The sequence below is a fragment of the Canis lupus genome, chromosome 9 (genome assembly GCF_011100685.1).
Source record: "Canis lupus familiaris isolate Mischka breed German Shepherd chromosome 9, alternate assembly UU_Cfam_GSD_1.0, whole genome shotgun sequence".
Classification (NCBI taxonomy): Eukaryota; Metazoa; Chordata; class Mammalia; order Carnivora; family Canidae; genus Canis; species Canis lupus.
In genome coordinates, this window is record NC_049230.1 from 17,812,015 (window position 1) to 17,830,944 (window position 18,930).

Sequence of the window (18,930 nt, forward strand, 5' to 3'; positions counted from 1 at the left end):
ACAAGACCAAGTTTTAGCAAAATATGGAGCAATTATACCTCATACAATTGCTAGAGGGTATTCTAACCACCATGGAGATCAGTATGGCCATTTCTTGAAAAGCTGAACATAAATTTACCATAAGACCCAGCAGTTCCCCTGATGGGTATTTTTCCAAGGTCAATAAATATATATGTTCACAAAAATATTTGTGTGTGAATATTCATAGCAGCTACAAATTGGAAACAATCCTAATGTCCATCAACCCATGCAGGGATAAACAAAGCATAGTTATTGTTCTTAAGGTTGCATTTCATTAAAGTGGGAAAAGAAATATGTAGGCAAAAAACAGAAGTGAAGATTTGATTAAGAGGTTAGGAGTATCATACTAGGGAAGGTTCTTTCTGAGGTGTAAGGATGCTCATGGTCGGTTTTAAAAATATTAATGCAAATGATTGTGCTGCTTTTAATTCTACAGCAGCCTGGTTGATTTGGTGGAATTGAGCAAGTGTTGATTTAGGAATCTGACAGCTACAGTTTTCTATCCTACTAGCTTTGTGACTTTAGACAAGAATCTTTACTTTTCTGAGGCTGTTTCTTTGTTTTTCTTTAAAAAGTGAAAATAGTAACAGAAGTTTGAGATATAGTATATGGAAGCACCAATCACACTATATGCTTAGTAGACACTTATTAAATTCAGTTTTCTTTCCTTCCCTGACTAAAAGAGAGCAGGTTAGAGAGGTCAGGAGGTCAAATCAAAATGATGGTTTGGAGGAGAAAACTTTTAAATCTTTAGGTTTCTGTTCTACTGCTGTATAGTTTAACATCTTAATACTTTATTTTTTATATGTATTTTTTGTATACTTTTATTGGAGTTCGATTTGCCAACATAGCATAGCACCCAGTGCTCATCCCATCAAGTGCCACCCTCAGTACCCGACACCCGGTTACCCCATCCCCCCATCCACCTCCCCTTCCACTACCTATTGTTCATTTCCTAGAGTTAGGAGTCTCTCATGTTCTGTCTCCCTCTCTGATATTTCCCACTCATTTTCTCTCCTTTCCCCTATAAACCCCTTCATTATTTTTTATATTCCCTGAATGAATGAGACCATATAATGTTTGTCCTTCTCCGATTGACTTATTTCACTCAACATAATACCCTCCAGTTCTATCCATGTCGAAGCAAATGGTGGGTATTTGTCATTTCTAATGGCAGAGTAATATTCCATTATATATATAGACCACATCTTCTTTATCCATTAATCTTTTGATGGACACCAAGGCTCTTTTCATAGTTTGGCTATTGTGGACATTGCTGCTATAAACATTGGGGTGCAGGGGTCCTGCCATTGCACTGCATCTGTATCTTTGGGGTAAATCCCCAGCAGTGCAATTGCTGGCTCATAGGCTAAGCTCTATTTTTAACTCTTTGAGGAACCTCCACACAGTTTTCCAGAGTGGCTGCACCAGTTCACATTCCCACCAACAGTGCAAGGAGGTTCCCCTTTCTCCACATCCTCTCCAACATTTGTTGTTTCCTATCTTGTTACTTTTCCCCCTTCTCACTGGTGTGAGGTGGTATCTCATTGTGGTTTTGATTTGTATCTCCCTGATGGCAAGTGATGCAGAGCATTTTCTCATGTGCTTGTTGGCCATGTGTATGTCTTCTTTGGGGAAATTTCTGTTCATGTCTTCTGCCCATTTCATGATTGGATAATTTGTTTTTTGGGTGTTGAGTTTAAGAAGTTCTTTTTTTTTTAATTTATTTTTTATTGGTGTTCAATTTACTAACATACAGAATAACCCCCAGTGCCCATCACCCATTCACTCCCACCCCCGCCCTCCTCCCCTTCTACCACCCCTATTCGTTTCCCAGAGTTAGCAGTCTTTACGTTCTGTCTCCCTTTCTGATATTGCCCACACATTTCTTCTCCCTTCCCTTATATTCCCTTTCACTATTATTTATATTCCCCAAATGAATGAGAACATATAATGTTTGTCCTTCTCCGACTGACTGACTTCACTCAGCATAATACCCTCCAGTTCCATCCACGTTGAAGCAAATGGGTATTTGTCATTTCTAATAGCTCAGTAATATTCCATTGTATACATAAACCACTTCTTCTTTATCCATTCATCTTTCGATGGACACCGAGGCTCCTTCCACAGTTTGGCTATCGTGGCCATTGCTGCTATAAACATCGGGGTGCAGGTGTCCCGGCGTTTCATTGCATTTGTATCTTTGGGGTAAATCCCCAACAGTGCAATTGCTGGGTTGTAGGGCAGGTCTATTTTTAACTGTTTGAGGAACCTCCACACAGTTTTCCAGAGTGGCTGCACCAGTTCACATTCCCACCAACAGTGCATGAGGGTTCCCTTTTCTCCGCATCCTCTCCAACATTTGTTGTTTCCTGCCTTGTTAATTTTCCCCATTCTCACTGGTGTGAGGTGGTATCTCATTGTGGTTTTGATTTGTATTTCCCTGATGGCAAGTGATGCAGAGCATTTTCTCATATGCATGTTGGCCATGTCTATGTCTTCCTCTGTGAGATTTCTGTTCATGTCTTTTGCCCATTTCATGATTGGATTGTTTGTTTCTTTGGTGTTGAGTTTAGTAAGTTCTTTATAGATCTTGGAAACTAGCCCTTTATCTGATATGTCATTTGCAAATATCTTCTCCCGTTCTGTAGTTTTTCTTTGAGTTTTGTTGACTGTATCCTTTGCTGTGCAAAAGCTTCTTATCTTGATGAAGTCCCAATAGTTCATTTTTGCTTTTGTTTCTTTTGCCTTCGTGGATGTATCTTGCAAGAAGTTACTATGGCCGAGTTCAAAAAGGGTGTTGCCTGTGTTCTTCTCTAGGATTTTGATGGAATCTTGTCTCACATTTAGATCTTTCATCCATTTTGAGTTTATCTTTGTGTATGGTGAAAGAGAGTGGTCTAGTTTCATTCTTCTGCATGTGGATGTCCAATTTTCCCAGCACCATTTATTGAAGAGACTTTCTTCCAATGGATAGTCTTTCCTCCTTTATCGAATATTAGTTGCCCATAAAGTTCAGGGTCCACTTCTGGATTCTCTATTCTGTTCCACTGATCTATGTGTCTGTTTTTGTGCCAGTACCACACTGTCTTGATGACCACAGCTTTGTAGTACAACCTGAAATCTGGCATTGTGATGCCCCCAGCTTTGGTTTTCTTTTTTAAAATTCCCCTGGCCATTCGGGGTCTTTTCTGATTCCACACAAATCTTAAAATAATTTGTTCTAACTCTCTGAAGAAAGTCCATGGTATTTTGATAGGGATTGCATTAAACGTGTATATTGCCCTGGGTAACATTGACATTTTCACAATATTAATTCTGCCAATCCATGAGCATGGAATATTTTTCCATCTCTTTGTGTCTTCCTCAATTTCTTTCAGAAGTGTTCTATAGTTTTGAGGGTATAGATCCTTTACCTCTTTGGTTAGGTTTATTCCTAGGTATCTTATGCTTTGGGGTACAATTGTAAATGGGATTGACTCCTTAATTTCTCTTTCTTCAGTCTCATTGTTAGTGTATAGAAATGCCGCTGACTTCTGGGCATTGATTTTGTATCCTGCCATGCTACCGAATTGCTGTATGAGTTCTAGCAATCTTGGGGTGGAGGACTTTTGGGTTTTCTATGTAGAGTATCATGTCATCGGCGAAGAGGGAGAGTTTGACTTCTTCTTTGCCAATTTGAATGCCTTTAATGTCTTTTTGTTGTCTGATTGCTGAGGCTAGGACTTCCAGTACTATGTTGAACAGCAGTGGTGAGAGTGGACATCCCTGTCTTGTTCCTGATCTTAGGGGAAAGGCTCCCAGTGCTTCCCCATTGAGAATGATATTTGCTGCGGGCTTTTCATAGATGGCTTTTAAGATGTCGAGGAATGTTCCCTCTATCCCTACACTCTGAAGAGTTTTGATCAGGAATGGATGCTGTATTTTGTCAAATGCTTTCTCTGCATCCAATGAGAGGATCATATGGTTCTTGGTTTTTCTCTTGCTGATATGATGAATCACATTGATTGTTTTACGAGTGTTGAACCAGCCTTGTGTCCCAGGGATAAATCCTACTTGGTCATGGTGAATAATTTTTTTAATGTACTGTTGGATCCTATTGGCAAGTATCTTGTTGAGAATTTTTGCATCCATGTTCATCAGGGATATTGGTCTGTAATTCTCCTTTTTGGTGGGGTCTTTGTCTGGTTTTGGAATTAAGGTGATGCTGGCCTCATAGAACGAATTTGGGAGTACTCCATCTCTTTCTATCTTACCAAACAGCTTTAGGAGAATAGGTATGGTTTCTTCTTTAAACGTTTGATAAAATTCCCCTGGGAAGCCATCTGGCCCTGGACTCTTGTGTCTTGGGAGGTTTTTGATGACTGCTTCAATTTCCTCCCTGGTTATTGGCCTGTTCAGGTTTTCTATTTCTTCCTGTTCCAGTTTTGGTAGTTTGTGGCTTTCCAGGAATGCGTCCATTTCTTCTAGATTGCCTAATTTATTGGTGTATAGCTGTTCATAATATGTTTTTAAAATCGTTTGTATTTCCTTGGTGTTGGTAGTGGTCTCTCCTTTCTCATTCATTATTTTATTAATTTGAGTCTTCTGTCTCTTCTTTTTAATAAGGCTGGCTAATGGTTTATCTATCTTGTTAATTCTTTCAAAGAACCAACTCCTGGTTCTGTTGATCTGTTCCATAGTTCTTCTGGTCTCAATTTCGTTGAGTTCTGCTCGAATCTTTATTAACTCCCTTCTTCTCCTGGGTGTAGGATCTATTTGCTGTTTTTTCTCTAGCTCCTTTATGTGTAAGGTTAGCTTTTGTATTTGAGTTCTTTCCAGTTTTTGAATGGATGCCTTGTATTGCGATGTATTTCCCCCTTAGGACTGCTTTTGCTGCATCCCAAAGATTTTGAACGGTTGTATCTTCATTCTCATTAGTTTCCATGAATCTTTTTAATTCTTCCTTAATTTCCTGGTTGGCCCTTTCATCTTTTAGCAGGATGGTCCTTCACCTCCACATGTTTGAGGTCCTTCCAAACTTCTTGTTGTGATTTAGTTCTAATTTCAAGGCATTATGGTCTGAGAATATGCAGGGGACGATCCCAATCTTTTGGTATCAGTTCAGACCCGATTTGTGACCCAATATGTGGTCTATTCTGGAGAAAGTTCCATGTGCACTTGAGAAGAATGTGTATTCAGTTGAGTTTGGATGTAAAGTTCTGTAGATATCTGTGAAATCCATCTGGTCCAGTGTATCATTTAAAGCTCTCGTTTCTTTGGAGATGTTGTGCTTAGAAGACCTATCGAGTATAGAAAGAGCTAGATTGAAGTCACCAAGTATAAGTGTATTATTATCTAAGTATTTCTTCACTTTGGTTAATAATTGATTGATATATTTGGCAGCTCCCACATTCGGTGCATATATATTGAGGATTGTTAAGTCCTCTTGTTGAATAGATCCTTTAAGTATGATATAGTGTCCCTCTTCATCTCTCACTACAGTCTTTGGGGTAAATATTAGTTTATCTGATATAAGGATGGCTACCCCTGCTTTCTTTTGAGGACCATTCGAATGGTAGATGGTTCTCCAACCTTTTATTTTCAGGCTGTAGGTGTCCTTCTGTCTAAAATGAGTCTCTTGTAGACAGCAAATAGATGGGTCCTGCTTTTTTATCCAGTCTGAACCCCTGTGCCTTTTGATGGGGTCATTAAGCCCATTCACATTCAGAGTTACTATTGAGAGATATGAGTTTAGTGTCATCATGATATCTATTCAGTCCCTGTTTTTGTGGACTTTCCACTGAACTTCTTCTTAAAGGGGAATTTTAAGAGTCCCCCTTAAAATTTCTTGCAGAGCTGGTTTGGAGGTCACATATTCTTTTAGTTGCTGCCTGTCTTGGAAGCTCTTTATCTCTCCTTCCATTTTGAATGAGAGCCTTGCTGGATAAAGTATTCTTGGTTGCATGTTCTTGTCATTTAGGACCCTGAATATATCCTGCCAGCCCTTTCTGGCCTGCCAGGTCTCTGTGGAGAGGTCTGCTGTTACCCTAATACTCCTCCCCATAAAAGTCAGGGATTTCTTGTCTCTTGCTGCTTTAAGGATCTTCTCCTTATCTTTGGAATTTGCAAGCTTCACTATTAAATGTCGAAGTGTTGAACGGTTTTTATTGATTTTAGGGGGGGATCTCTCTATTTCCTGGATCTGAATGCCTGTTTCCCTTCCCAGATTAGGAAAGTTTTCAGCTAGAATTTGTTCAAATACATATTCTGGCCCTCTGTCCCTTTCGGCGCCCTCGGGAACCCCAATTAAATGTAGGTTTTTCTTCCTCAGGCTGTCGTTTATTTCCCTTAATCTATCTTCATGGTCTTTTAATTGTTTGTCTCTTTTTTCCTCAGTTTCCCTCTTTGCTATCAACTTGTCTTCTATGTCACTCACTCGTTCTTCCACCTCGTTAACCCTCGTCGTTAGGACTTCTAGTTTGGATTGCATCTCATTCAATTGATTTTTAATTTCTGCCTGATTAGATCTAAATTCTGCAGTCATGAAGTCTCTTGAGTCCTTTATGCTTTTTTCTAGAGCCACCAGTAGCTGTATAATAGTGCTTCTGAATTGGCTTTCTGACATTGAATTGTAATCCAGATTTTGTAACTCTGTGGGAGAGAGGACTGTTTCTGATTCTTTCTTTTGAGGTGAGGTTTTCCTTCTAGTCATTTTGCTCAGTGCAGAGTGGCCAAAAGCAAGTTGTACTGGGAAAAAGAGAAAAAGAGAGGAGAGAAAGAAGGAAAGAAAAGAGAAAGAGAAAAAAAAGGGGAAGAAAAAAAGAACGAAAAAAAAAAAAAAGAAAGAAAAAGAAAGGAGAAAAAAAGGGGGTGGGGGAAGGAAACAAATCAAAAAGCAAAACAAAACAAAACAAAACAAAAAAAAAAAAAAAAAGAACCACCGGGGAGTATCTTCTGATTCTGTGTACTTTAAGTCCCTTGGCTTCTCCTGGAAGTTGTCCGTCTAGCTGGTGTTCTGGGGGAGGGGCCTGTTGTGCTGATTTTCAGGTGTTAGCAGTTGGGGGAGATGCTGTGCCCCTGCCTGGTGCCTGGCTCAGTGGGGGTTGTTTACCCCGTGAGGCCGCAGGAGGAACAGCCCCAGTGGCGGGGCCAGCTCTGGAAACCTGGATTCAGCTCCGGCAGGAACTCCGTCTGCAGGGCCTGGAGGCTCCGGGGCGGGGCCGCTGATCTGCTCAGCTGGGGCAGGAGCTTCCTTGCTGTCCTGGGCCCTCCCGGCCTCTGCCTGTCCCGGGGGAGGCCGGATCCTGGGCTGTGTCCCGGCGCTCTGTGCTCCGGAGCCTGCGCTGTTGGATTCGCGCTCCCCGGGCCGCGCAACCCCCTCCGCGGAGCCGCCGCCCGAGCCCCTCAGAGCTGCTCCTGGAACCGCGCAGCCCCCTCCGCACGGAGCCTCTTCCTCTGCCCGAGCCCCTCCGAGCTGCTCCCGGGGCCGTGCAGCCCCCTCTGCGGAGCCGCCGCCGGAGCCCCTCCAGCTGCTCCAGGTCCCGCAGGGTCCCGCCGTGCGCGATGCAGCCCTTAGGGAGCTCGGCGCACTCTCCCGGGGCGCAGGTGTCTGTTAGTGTCCCCGGGAGCCCGAGGGCATCCCCGCCCTCCTGGGTCCTGCTCCAACTCCCTGCGAGCCCCTTTCCCCCCCGGGAAGGTTGGTGCAGCTCCTGCTCCTCCGGGATGGGGCTCTCCTGTCCTGGGGACACTCGCCCCGGCCTCAGCCCGGCTCCTCCTGGGCCCCTCCCCCTTGGAGGCCTTTGTTTCTTTACTTCTTTTTCCCCCGTCTTCCTACCTTGATAGAAGCGCGAACTCTTCTCACTGTTGCATTCCAGGTGTTCTCTCTTTAATTCTCAGGCCGAATTCATAGATTTTCAGGATGAATGGAAGGTTTTCTAGGTAATTTGGTGGAGACAGGTGATTTGGGGACCCTACTCTTCCGCCATCTTGCTCCTCCCTCTCCGAGTTTAAGAAGTTCTTTATAGATCTTGGATACTAGCCCTTTATCTGATAGGTCATTTGCAAATATCTTCTCCCATTCTGTAGGTTGTCTTTTAGTTTTGTTGACTGTTTCTTTTGCTGTGCAGAAGCTTTTTATCTTGATGAAGTCCCATTCAAAAAAGTTCATTTTTGCTTCTGTTTCCTTTGCCTTCATAGATGTATCTTGCAAGAAGTTGCTGTGGCCAAGTTCAAAAAGGGTGTTGCCTGTGTTCTCCTCTAGGATTTTGATGGATTCTTGTCTCACATTTAGATCTTTCATCCATTCTGAGTAGTATCTTTGTGTATGGTGCTAAGAGAATGGTCTAGTTTCATTCTTCTGCGTGTGGCTGTCCAATTTCCCAGAACCATTTATTGAAGAGACTGTCCTTTTTCCAGTGGATGGTCTTTCCTGCTTTGTTGAATATTAGTTGCCCACAGAGTTGAGGGCCCATTTCTGGATTCTCTATTCTGTTCTATTTATCTATATGTCAGTTTTTTTGCCAGTACCACACTGTCTTGATGATCACAGCTTTGTAATACAGCTTGAAATCCAGCATTGTGATGCCCCTGGCTCTGATTTTCTTCTTCAGTATTCTCCTGGCTATTCGGGGTCATTTCTGATTCCACACAAATTTAAGATTATTTGTTCCAACTCTCTGAAGAAAGTCCATGGTATTTTGATAGGTATTGCATTAAATGTGTAAATTGCCTGGGTAGCATTGACATTTTCACAATGTTAATTCTTCCGATCCATGAGCGTGGAATATTTTTCCATCTCTTTGTGTCTTCCTCAGTTTCTTTCAGAAGTGTTCTGTAGTTTTTAGGGTATAGATTTTTACCTCTTTGGTTAGGTTTATTCCTAGGTATCTTATGCTTTTGGGTGCAATTGTAAATGGGATGGACTCCTTAATTTCTCTTTCTTCAGTCTCATTGTTAGTGTATAGAAATGCCACTGATTTCTGGGCATTGATTTTGGATCCTGCCACACTGCCGAATTGCTGTATGAGTTCTAGCAATGTTGGGGTGGAGTCTTTTGGGTTTTCTATGTACAGTATCATGTCATCTGCGAAGAGGGAGAGTTTGACTACTTCTTTGCCAATTTGACATCTTAATACTTTAAAAGAGCATTGTACCATTTGTATTGTACTCATTTTTTCATGTTTTATGATGTGGAGAGGGAGGATAGAAAGAATACAGTTGTAGTAACAATCATGGGAGACTTGGTTTTTATGCTCTGGTTCACAACAAATACATTCATACTGTTCGTGAACTTCATTGTGATCTCTATAATTTGTACTTCGTTTTACAGCTGATGGAAAAGTTGAACCTCATAAACTAATGAATAAAGCGAAACCTGTCCTACTGAGATACAGGGCAGCCCCAGTGGCTCAGTGGCTTAGGCCGCCTTTAGCCCAGGGTGTGAAACTGGAGACCCGGAATCAGGTCCCTCATCAGGCTCCCTGCATGTCTGTCTGTCTCTGCCTCTTTCTCTGTCTCTCGTGAATAAATAAATAAAATTTTTTTAAAAAACAAAGATTTAAAAAAGACTGAGATACACATGATTTCAAAACATTTGTTTACAACTGTGTTCTTCATGATTTTTTTATATTGAAGAATGGTTGACATAAATATTTTATTAGTTTCAGGCATTCTGCAGTGACCCAGTAATTATATACATTACAAAATGCTCACCACCATAGTAAGTGTAGGTACCCTCTGTCACCATACAACATTATTATAATATTGTTGACTATATTCACTCTCCTGTAATTGTCATTTGTGACTTGTTTTAGAACTATAAGTTTGTACCTCTTAATCCCATTCACCTATTTCATGCATCCTCCCACTCCTCTTACCTCTGGCAGCCGTTTGCTTTCTGTATTTATGAGTCTGTTTCTATTTTTTGTATGATTATTCATTTGTTTTTCTTTTTAGATTCCACATATAGGTGAAATCATATGGTACTTGTTTCTCTAACTTATTTCACTTAGCATAATACCCTCTAGATCTATGTTGTCACAAATGGCAAGATCTCATTCTTTTTTGTGTCTAGCTATAGTTCAGTGTGCGTTTGTGTGTGTGTGTGTGTGTCTTCCTTCATTTATCAATAGACAGTTTTCTTCTGTATTTCGGCTTTTGTAAATAATACTGCAGTAAACATAGAGGTTTGCAATACTATTTTGAATTATGTAAGCATTGCCTTGTGACTCCTGCCACTTTAACAACTAATAGAAATATCTTTTCTAATGAACAATTTTGACTTTGAATTCCGCCAGTATTTTTGAAAAAAAAAATATACTATTTCTTGACAGAAGTGTTCCCTTTTAAAATATATTTTTATTGTAGTTTGATTTGCCAACATATAGTATAACACCCAGTGCTCATCCTGTCAAGTGCCCCTCTCAGTGTCTGTCACCCAGTCACCACATCCCCTCCCCCACCTCCCCTTCCACTACCCCTTGTTCGTTTCTCAGAGTTAGGAGTCTCTCATGTTTTATCACCCTCTCTGATTTTTCCCACTCATTTTCTCTCCTTTCCCCTATAATCCCTTTCACTATTTTTTATATTTCCCATATGAGTAAAACCATATAATGTTTGTCCTTCTTCGATTGACTTACTTCACTCAGCATAATACCTTCCAGTTCCTTTCTGCAGAGGTTTTACCAATGGTGCGCTTCTCTTTGCCACACTTCAGAAAAAAGAAGTCTGAATTTCATAATAAAAATAAGAATAAGTACCATTTAGTGGGCTCTTTCTCTGTACCCAGCACTGAGTTAAGTGCTTTACATAATTTATTAACAGTATATTTATGGTACTATTACAGTCTTCATTTTATAGATGAGGAACCAGAGGCTTAGAGGGTAAATATTAGGATAGAATATATGTATTTTTTCTTCAGATTTCACTTTTATATTTATAGACAATTAGTCTTATAATTCAAGAGAAAATAACAATCTGTTAATGGAATCATTAGTGCTACTAATACATAATGTAATTTCAAAGAATAGTTACAAAACTACAAGCTTTGTTTATCTGACCTAGACTTGTAAGCCAGAACATGACTTCATTTTAGTCTGCGTAATTAACTGGAGATGTCTCAAATCTTCTCGTATTAGAATGATAATATATAAGCATGGGTGGTATTTTTCTTATGTTGAAACTGCTAAATGTCTTAAATGTCTTTCTGAGTTCTTTTCCTAACTTTTAAGGAGAAAGAAAACCTATTCCAGCAACTGTTCAATATAGTTATTTCTATCTCATCTTTTCTTTTTTCACTTCCATTTGCATGATAAATGTTTTTCTATCCCTTCACTTTCAATCTGCATGCGTTTTTAGATCTGAAATGAGTTTCTTGTACATAGCATATAGGTGGTTCTTGCTTTCTTATTCATTTCATCACCCAATGTCTTTTTTTTTTTTAAGATTTCATTTATTTATTCATGAAAAACACAGAGAGAGAGGCAGAGACATAGGCAGAGGGGGAAGCAGGCTCCCTGTAGGGAGCCCGACACAGGACTCAGTCCCAGCACCCCGGGATCACAACCTGAGCCAAAGGCAGACGCTCAACCACTGAGCTACCCAGGAGCCCCAAGGACGATATCTTTATCATCAGACAGCTGTGACCACTGCTTAACTATCCCCTCACCCAGAGGGCAAGTTCAGCTGCCCCCAGATGCTTCCACTTGTTGTTATCAGGCCATGAAGTATCTGGATGTACCAGGGGATGGCAATTCATGGAGAGGACAAGGAAACAAATTCAGTGTCCAAGGCGGTTTGTTAATGAAATCAGAGGGAAGGTTAGTTTAGGGGTCAGCAAGGAGCTAAGAGCCATAGGGAAATGGGGTCAGCAGAGAGGCATCCCACACCAGGGGCTAGGGATAGCTCAAACCCCATCATTTGTGTAGGGACCTCCCCAGTCTGGAGAACTGGGTCCGGCTCTTCTTAGAGTCCTCCATCACAGAGAAGACCCCAATTGTCCTGGCATGATTCAACAAGGAGCTGGAACCTTGGGTCATGCAGCCCTGAATGTCCAATGCAGAATATATCCCACCTTCCCAGAGAGTAATGTAACCACTATAACAGTGAGTGGTGCCACTGGGGCATGTAACTTTTTCTGGGTTTTCTGGGCAGGATCCAAAGATCTGCAGACAGACGGGACACTGCAAATCTCCCGGGGCAGGGGCAGCTGAACGAGGGAGAGAGTTCAACAAGACACTGGTACTGCTGGCCCTGTTGCATCTACGTCGATGAGCAGAAGTGTTTCCTGACACACCTCCCCAATGTTACAAAGCTCGTAGTTATTTGGGGTCCACTTGATGGGTGTCTGAGACAGATGTTGATGGCTGTGCAACATGATGTCTTTTGATTAGAGCCTTTCGTCCATTTACATTCTGTGTAATTATGGATAGGTATGCACTTATGACCATTTATGGTGCTTGTTTTATGATAGATTTTTGTAGTTCTTTGTTCCTTTCTTCACTTGCTCTCTTCCCTGGTGGTTTGATGGCTTTCCTGAGTGATATGCTTGAACATCTTTCTCTTTGTTTTTTGCATTTCTATTACAGGTTTTTGATTTGTGGTTACCGTTACATTTATATATAACATCTTTTGCATTTAGCAGTCTATACTAGGTTGCTGGTTGCTTAAGTTTGAACCCATTCTAAAGTGCTATATTTTTACATTCCCACATTATATATATATATATAAAGATATATATATATATATCTTTTATATATCTTTATATATATAAAGATATATAAAATATCTTTCTATACATTCTTTTATTTTGTGAATCCCTTGACTGATTGTACTGACTTTGTACTTTAACCTCCATACTGGCTTTATAAGTGATTAATCCGCTACTTTTGTTATGTTTGTATGCACCTGTGAAACGTTTTCCTTTCCTAATATTTTTACTCTTGATTATGGGCTTTCCTTTCCAAATAATTTCTTTAACAGTTCTTGTAAGGCTTGTTTAGTGGTGAGGAACCTCTTTAACATTTGTCTAGGAAACTATGCTTTCTTTTTATTTCTGAATGATATTTGCTGGATAGAGTAGTCTTTGTTGCAGGGTTTTTGTTTTTGTTTTTTTCTTTCAGCACTCTGAATATATCATACCACTTTCTTCCGGCCTGTAAAGTTTCTGCTGAAAAATCAGTTGTTAGCCTTATGGAGTTTCCCTTACATATAACTGTTTTCTCTTGCTTCTTTTAAAGTTCTCTCCTTAGGGAAGCCTGGGTGGCTCAGTGATTTAGTGCCCCCGTCAGCCCAGGGCATGATCCTGGAGACCTAGGATCAAGTCCCACACCGGGCTCTCTTCATGGAGCCTGCTTCTCCCTCTGCCTATGTCTCTGCCTCTCTCTCTCTCCCTCTCCGTGTCTCTCATTAATAAATAAATAAAATCTTTAAAAATAAATAAATAAAGTTCTCTCCTTAATACTATATTTGGCCATTTTTATTATATATCTTGGTGCACACTTCCTTGAATTGATTTTGTTGAGAACACACTGTGTCTTCTGAATCTGGATTTGTTTCCTTCCCTAAATTAGGAATTTTCAACTATTATATCTTCTAATAAATTTTCTGTACACTTTTCTCTTTTCTCCTTCTGTGATCCCTGTAATGATAGTGTTATTATGCTTGATGTGTCACTGAGTTCCCTTAACCTCTTCTCGCTTTTTGTTTTTATTTTTTCTTTCTCCTGTTCAAATTATTTGCTTTCCATTATTCTCTTTCAGCTTGCTGATCTGTTCTTCTGCTTCTGCTAGTCTACTATTTATTCACTCTAGTGTTTTTAATTTCAATTAATGAGTTCTTCATCTGGTTCTTTTTTATGTTTTCTATATCTATATTCTTGTGAAGTTCTTACTGTGATCCACTGATGGTAAAATGTCAAAATTAAGACTTCCTGGTTTTCAAAGCCAAATGTTATGGGGATTTGTCTCCACAGTGCAGGTCCTCCATATCTTGCATGCCTGGCATGAGGTCTGTTGCTCTCCTTTCTCTGTGCTTGGGGTGTCCCTCTCATTTGTGGTTAGTCTTTCTGGGAGTTGGTTCCAAACACATCCCCACCTTTCTTTTTTTTTTAAGATTTTTTTTATTCATTTATTCATGACAGACAGAGAGAGGGAGAGAGGCAGAGACACAGATGGAGGGAGAAGCAGGCTCCATGCAGGCAGCCCAATGCAGGACTCTCCCAAGACCCCAGGACCACACCCCAGGCTGAAGGCGGGCACTAAACTGCTGAGCCACCCAGGGGACCCCCACACATCCCCACCTTTCTAAAAAAATTTTTTTCAATATAGCCTCTTCTCTTCAATTAACTGTGAAAGGTCTGTGTGGCCAGTCTTCAGGTCATTTTCTGGGTTAGTTACACTAATGTATATGTATATAGGTGTATCTGTGGGACAAAGTGAGCTTAGGATCCTCCTACTTCACCACCTACCCTGAAAATTCATATTGAATTTTTTATTTATTGTCTTTATCTATAGTTTTTTATGTATTCTGGATACAAGTCCATTGCAGGTTTTATAAATTGTAAATATCTCACTGTATATTTTGCCTTTTCAGTGTATTTTATCTTCTTTTTTGACAGGGAAAAGCATTTTTATTTTTATTTTTTTAAAGATTTTATTTATTTATTCATGAGAGACACAGAGAGAGGTAGAGACACAAGCAGAAAGAGAAGCAGGCTCCATGCAGGGAGCCTGATGTGGGACTTGATTCCAGGACTCCAGGATCATGTCCTGGGCTGAAAGCAGGCACTAAACCACTGAGCCACCCAGGGATCCCCCAGGAAAAACATTTTTAAGTTACATACTCAATCCGTTTGGTGTATTTCAAAAGGTACAATACTTTTCTTCATTTATCAGTGAAAGAAGTTAGGAATTAACTTCAAAAAAAAATCAGCAAATGGCAAACAAATTTCCTTGAAAGTCACAGTCTAGTCACATATATGCATTCTAGAAAAGAGGAGGGGCAGAACAGGTTTCACCCACTTTCATGAGATTCATCAAGTACTTGACCACTCAAGAATGGAGAGAAAGGCAACTTTCAACATATGTTATTGAGGCATTTACTATATTCCTTCCTAAGAGCACCAGATGGGGAACAAGCATTCTAAAATAGATCTAGGAAATGGAATGTGGAATCAATCCACCCTTCTCCCATAAGGGCAATCCAATGAACTTTAAAAACATGATTAAGTAAAAACAACCTCCCACACACTCTCCCTTTCCTCCACAAAAGAAAAAAAAAAAAAACCTAGATGTTCCAGCTTATTCTCCAGTGTAGATGGAGCCTGGGAGTAGCTGCAACAACCCAAATTAGTCTGTTACAGAGTCATCACAAGCATGCCTTGCTGTTAAACAAAATTTTTGAAATGACAAAACAAAAACTAGTACTAATCACTTTTCTGACAATACACAATTATTCAGATTAACTAGTATCAAGAGGGGGAAGGGGACCATACTCATGGACCTTATCTCAAACAAGTGCATGTGGGCAGGTGCAGGGCATTTGTCATTATTGCAAAAGCATTTTAATTTTTCACCTTTAGTTTGATTTAACATTGCTTTTAGTATGATGCTGATACCAGCTGTGCAGAAGGGCTCTGGAGAGACAGTCATAGCAGCGTACACCTGTAGTTCCTTGGTCTGGAGGCTCCAGGCAGTCAGTGTAGCCTTGTCAAATACATTCTTTAGGCCTTTCTGTGTGAGAGCAGAACACTGCACAAACCTGACCACCTTCAGGTCATGGGCCAGCTTTTCAACAGTCTTTGTAGTAACAGACTTGTTTGTTCTTGGCAAGTTTCTCAGTCATAGAGGAGTCATCTCTGAGATCAATTTGAATTCCAACCAGCACAAAAAGAGTCTTTGGACAGTGGTGAGCTATCTCAGGTACCCATTTTTCCTTCATGTTTTTCAAATGAGGATGGAGAGACCACTGAAAAACAGACTAGATATACATCTGGTTTTGGACAGCTCAGTGGTCATACTCTGTCATAATCCTCTTGCCTGCAGTATCAGAAAGTCCAAGAGTATGGCTCTTCACCAGTCAGAACTGTGACTGCATAGATGTCAAAAACAGTCAGCACAGGGGTGCCTGGGTGATTCAGTCAAACATTTGCCTTTGGCTCGGATCATGATCTCAGGGTCCTGGGATTGAGCCCCTCTTTGGGCTCCCTGCTCAGTGGAAAGTCTGCTTCTCCCTTTCCCTCTGTCCCTCCCCCATACTTATGTATTTGCATGTTCTTTCCCATGCATTCTCTTGGATAAATAAATAAAATCTTTTAAAAAAAAAGTTGGTGCCTACTCAGATGGAAATTTGTTTATTGTGTAGAATATCAGAAGACACATTTTACCAATGGCACCATCACCCACAACACCACACTTTAATTATCTGTATTGCTGAAAGAATTTTATATCCACTTTAAATATTTCAAACTTGATGATGACCTCAGCTTCTCTGCCAGGGTGTTGGTGCAGGGTCTCATGTTGTGTTTTATCTTCTGATGAACAAAGTTTCTCTTTCACATGTAGTCGAATTAGTCAATCTTTTCTTTTATAATTAGAGTGTTTGGGGGCCTGTTTAAGAAATACTGGCATATATTAAGGTCATGAAAACATCTCTTATTTTATCTTCTGGGAGTTTTATTATTTTCCTTTTACATTTAGATCTATAATCCATTCAGAATTGACTTTTCTATATGATATGGGATAAGGTTCACTATTTTTTTTCTAAATGGATATTCAGCACCATTTATTAACAAGGTGATCCTTTCCCTCCTTTAATGTAAGGCTAACTTTTTAATAAATCAAAGACCATAAATGTGTTGCTATATCTGAACTTTTTATTCTTTTTGGTTTTTTTCTTTTTTTATCTATTTAGTGGTCCTTGCATCAGTACACTTCTGTTTAACCTAGCTTTAATGTCTTGATATTGGGGCCCCTGGGTGGCTCATTTGACTAAGCAATTAAGTGTCTGCCTTTGGCTCTGGTCATGATCCCAGGGTCCTGGGCTGGAGCTCCACATCAGGTTTCCTGCTCAGCAGGGAGTCTACTTCTCCCTCTACTTCTCCCTCTACCTCTGCCCCTCCCCCTGCTCATGCTCACTGGAGCGCTCTCTCTCTCTCTCTCTCAAATAAATAAATAAAAATCTTTAAAAAAATATGTCTTGGTATCTAGGGTATAAATCCTCCAAATTTGTTTTACTTCCTTAAACCTGTTTCTTGGTGCTATTCTTGGTGATGTCCTTTTTGTCATGAGAAATATCTGTTATTTGTACTTTCTCTCTTTTTTCCTTTGTCAGTCTTAGTGCAGGCATTTAGCACTTTCATTAATTTTATTTGAAGTCTGTTTTTCATTTCAGTAAATTCTGCTTTTGTCTTTATTTTTTTTCTTCTCCTCTTGGATTTAATTTACTGTTCTTTTCTAACTTCTTGTGATAGAACTTTGGGTTGTTGATCTTTTCATCTTTTCTACTATATGTGTTTAAGAGTGTAAATTTCCCTCTGGGCACATCTTTACAAGTTTTAATATGTAATATTGTTATTCAATTCAAAATGTATTCTAACTTCCAGTGTAGTTTATTGACACATGATTTTTATTTAGAGAGGGATTCTTTAATTTCCAAACTTACGGGATTTTCCTAGTATCTCTTGCTATTGATTTCTAGCTTAATTTCATATCCTATATTTAAGTTATTTGTGAAATATTACTTTATAACCATCATTATGGGAGCATCTCTTTTACCAATGTTTAAGAAATACTATTGTCTGTATCTGCAATTGACTGCTTGTTGTTTAGCAGATGTTATTATGCGTTACTTTTCTTTAATAATTTGAAATTATGGTATTTTAAAAAATATGTTTCTCTACTTCTTTTATTTTGAAGGGGGAGAAGGTGACCTCAGTGAGCTGGATATTGTCCTGCAAAAAATGGGGATAGAGGCCTCCCCTACAGACCACTTGGAGCTAGAGAAGTTACATCCAATTAATGGTGGGCATTTCAAATATCAGAATAGTCTTCAAGAGAGTTATTCAGCATTGTAAGTGTCAGGTAGAATCTTCAGGGATTTAGGATTATATCCTTAGATTTTTTTATTATCCAATACTCCAAGTTTATTATATATCATTTTTAAGTTAGAATTTTAAAAGATCCATAACTTTAAAGATGATTATTTTTAATATATAGGAATGCATAAATTGCCATTTAAAAACATGTAAATCAAGAGGCTCATAAATCATAATTCTTGTCATCTGGAATAAGAAATATTAATAGTTATTTTTCATTTGTTGAAAGACCTTTGGTTAGGCCCTCTAGGAAACAGGAGGAGGATAAGGAGAGATGCAGATCTACACTAGTAGAGGGAAAAAAATGGTGGACTTAAAAAATACAACATATAGAAGTGTTTTGCTTTGGCATGGTAGATGCTAAAGAGTTGATAGATTTACCATATCTATTAAGAATTTTGTTTATATTTTCTGTTATTTCTAGAAGTTATTAGGTAAATTTTTGGAGAAAATTATTATATGCTCTATATTTCTGAACTTGGATATTTGCTATTGTTTTAGCATGTCTATTTACTTTGTCTATGACCTAAATTATGTGTTTCTTCCAGCTACAGCTAGTCGAAAATATATAAGAATAGATTGCTGACTTGTGCAGAAGATATAAAAGGTGAGTGAGATGCAAATTGAGAAGTCAGATTGAGACTCTTGGGTTTTGCTTTTTTTTGCTTATTAAATATTGCTTCCTGCCATTCTCATATATATTTCCATAATTAGTTTGAATGCATATGTATGTTCATATTGATGAAATAAGTTTCTGGTTTATTTTAATTTTTTCTAAAGATGGTATTTATTTGGGGGAGAGAGAGAGAGAGACTATGAGTGGGGGTGGGGAGGAA

At 39.4% G+C, this 18,930-nt stretch overlaps 1 protein-coding gene across 1 annotated transcript in view; it reads left to right on the top strand.

The window, feature by feature from the left end:
* EFCAB13 (EF-hand calcium binding domain 13) overlaps positions 1 to 18,654 on the top strand; it is a 127,174-nt gene extending 108,520 nt beyond the window's left edge. The window contains 2 exon segments of the mRNA XM_038546015.1: positions 17,916 to 18,069; positions 18,643 to 18,654. Coding sequence (XP_038401943.1) covers positions 17,916 to 18,069; positions 18,643 to 18,652 — 164 coding nt within the window. The 3' untranslated portion in view covers positions 18,653 to 18,654.
* The last annotated feature ends 276 nt before the right edge of the window (positions 18,655 to 18,930 follow it).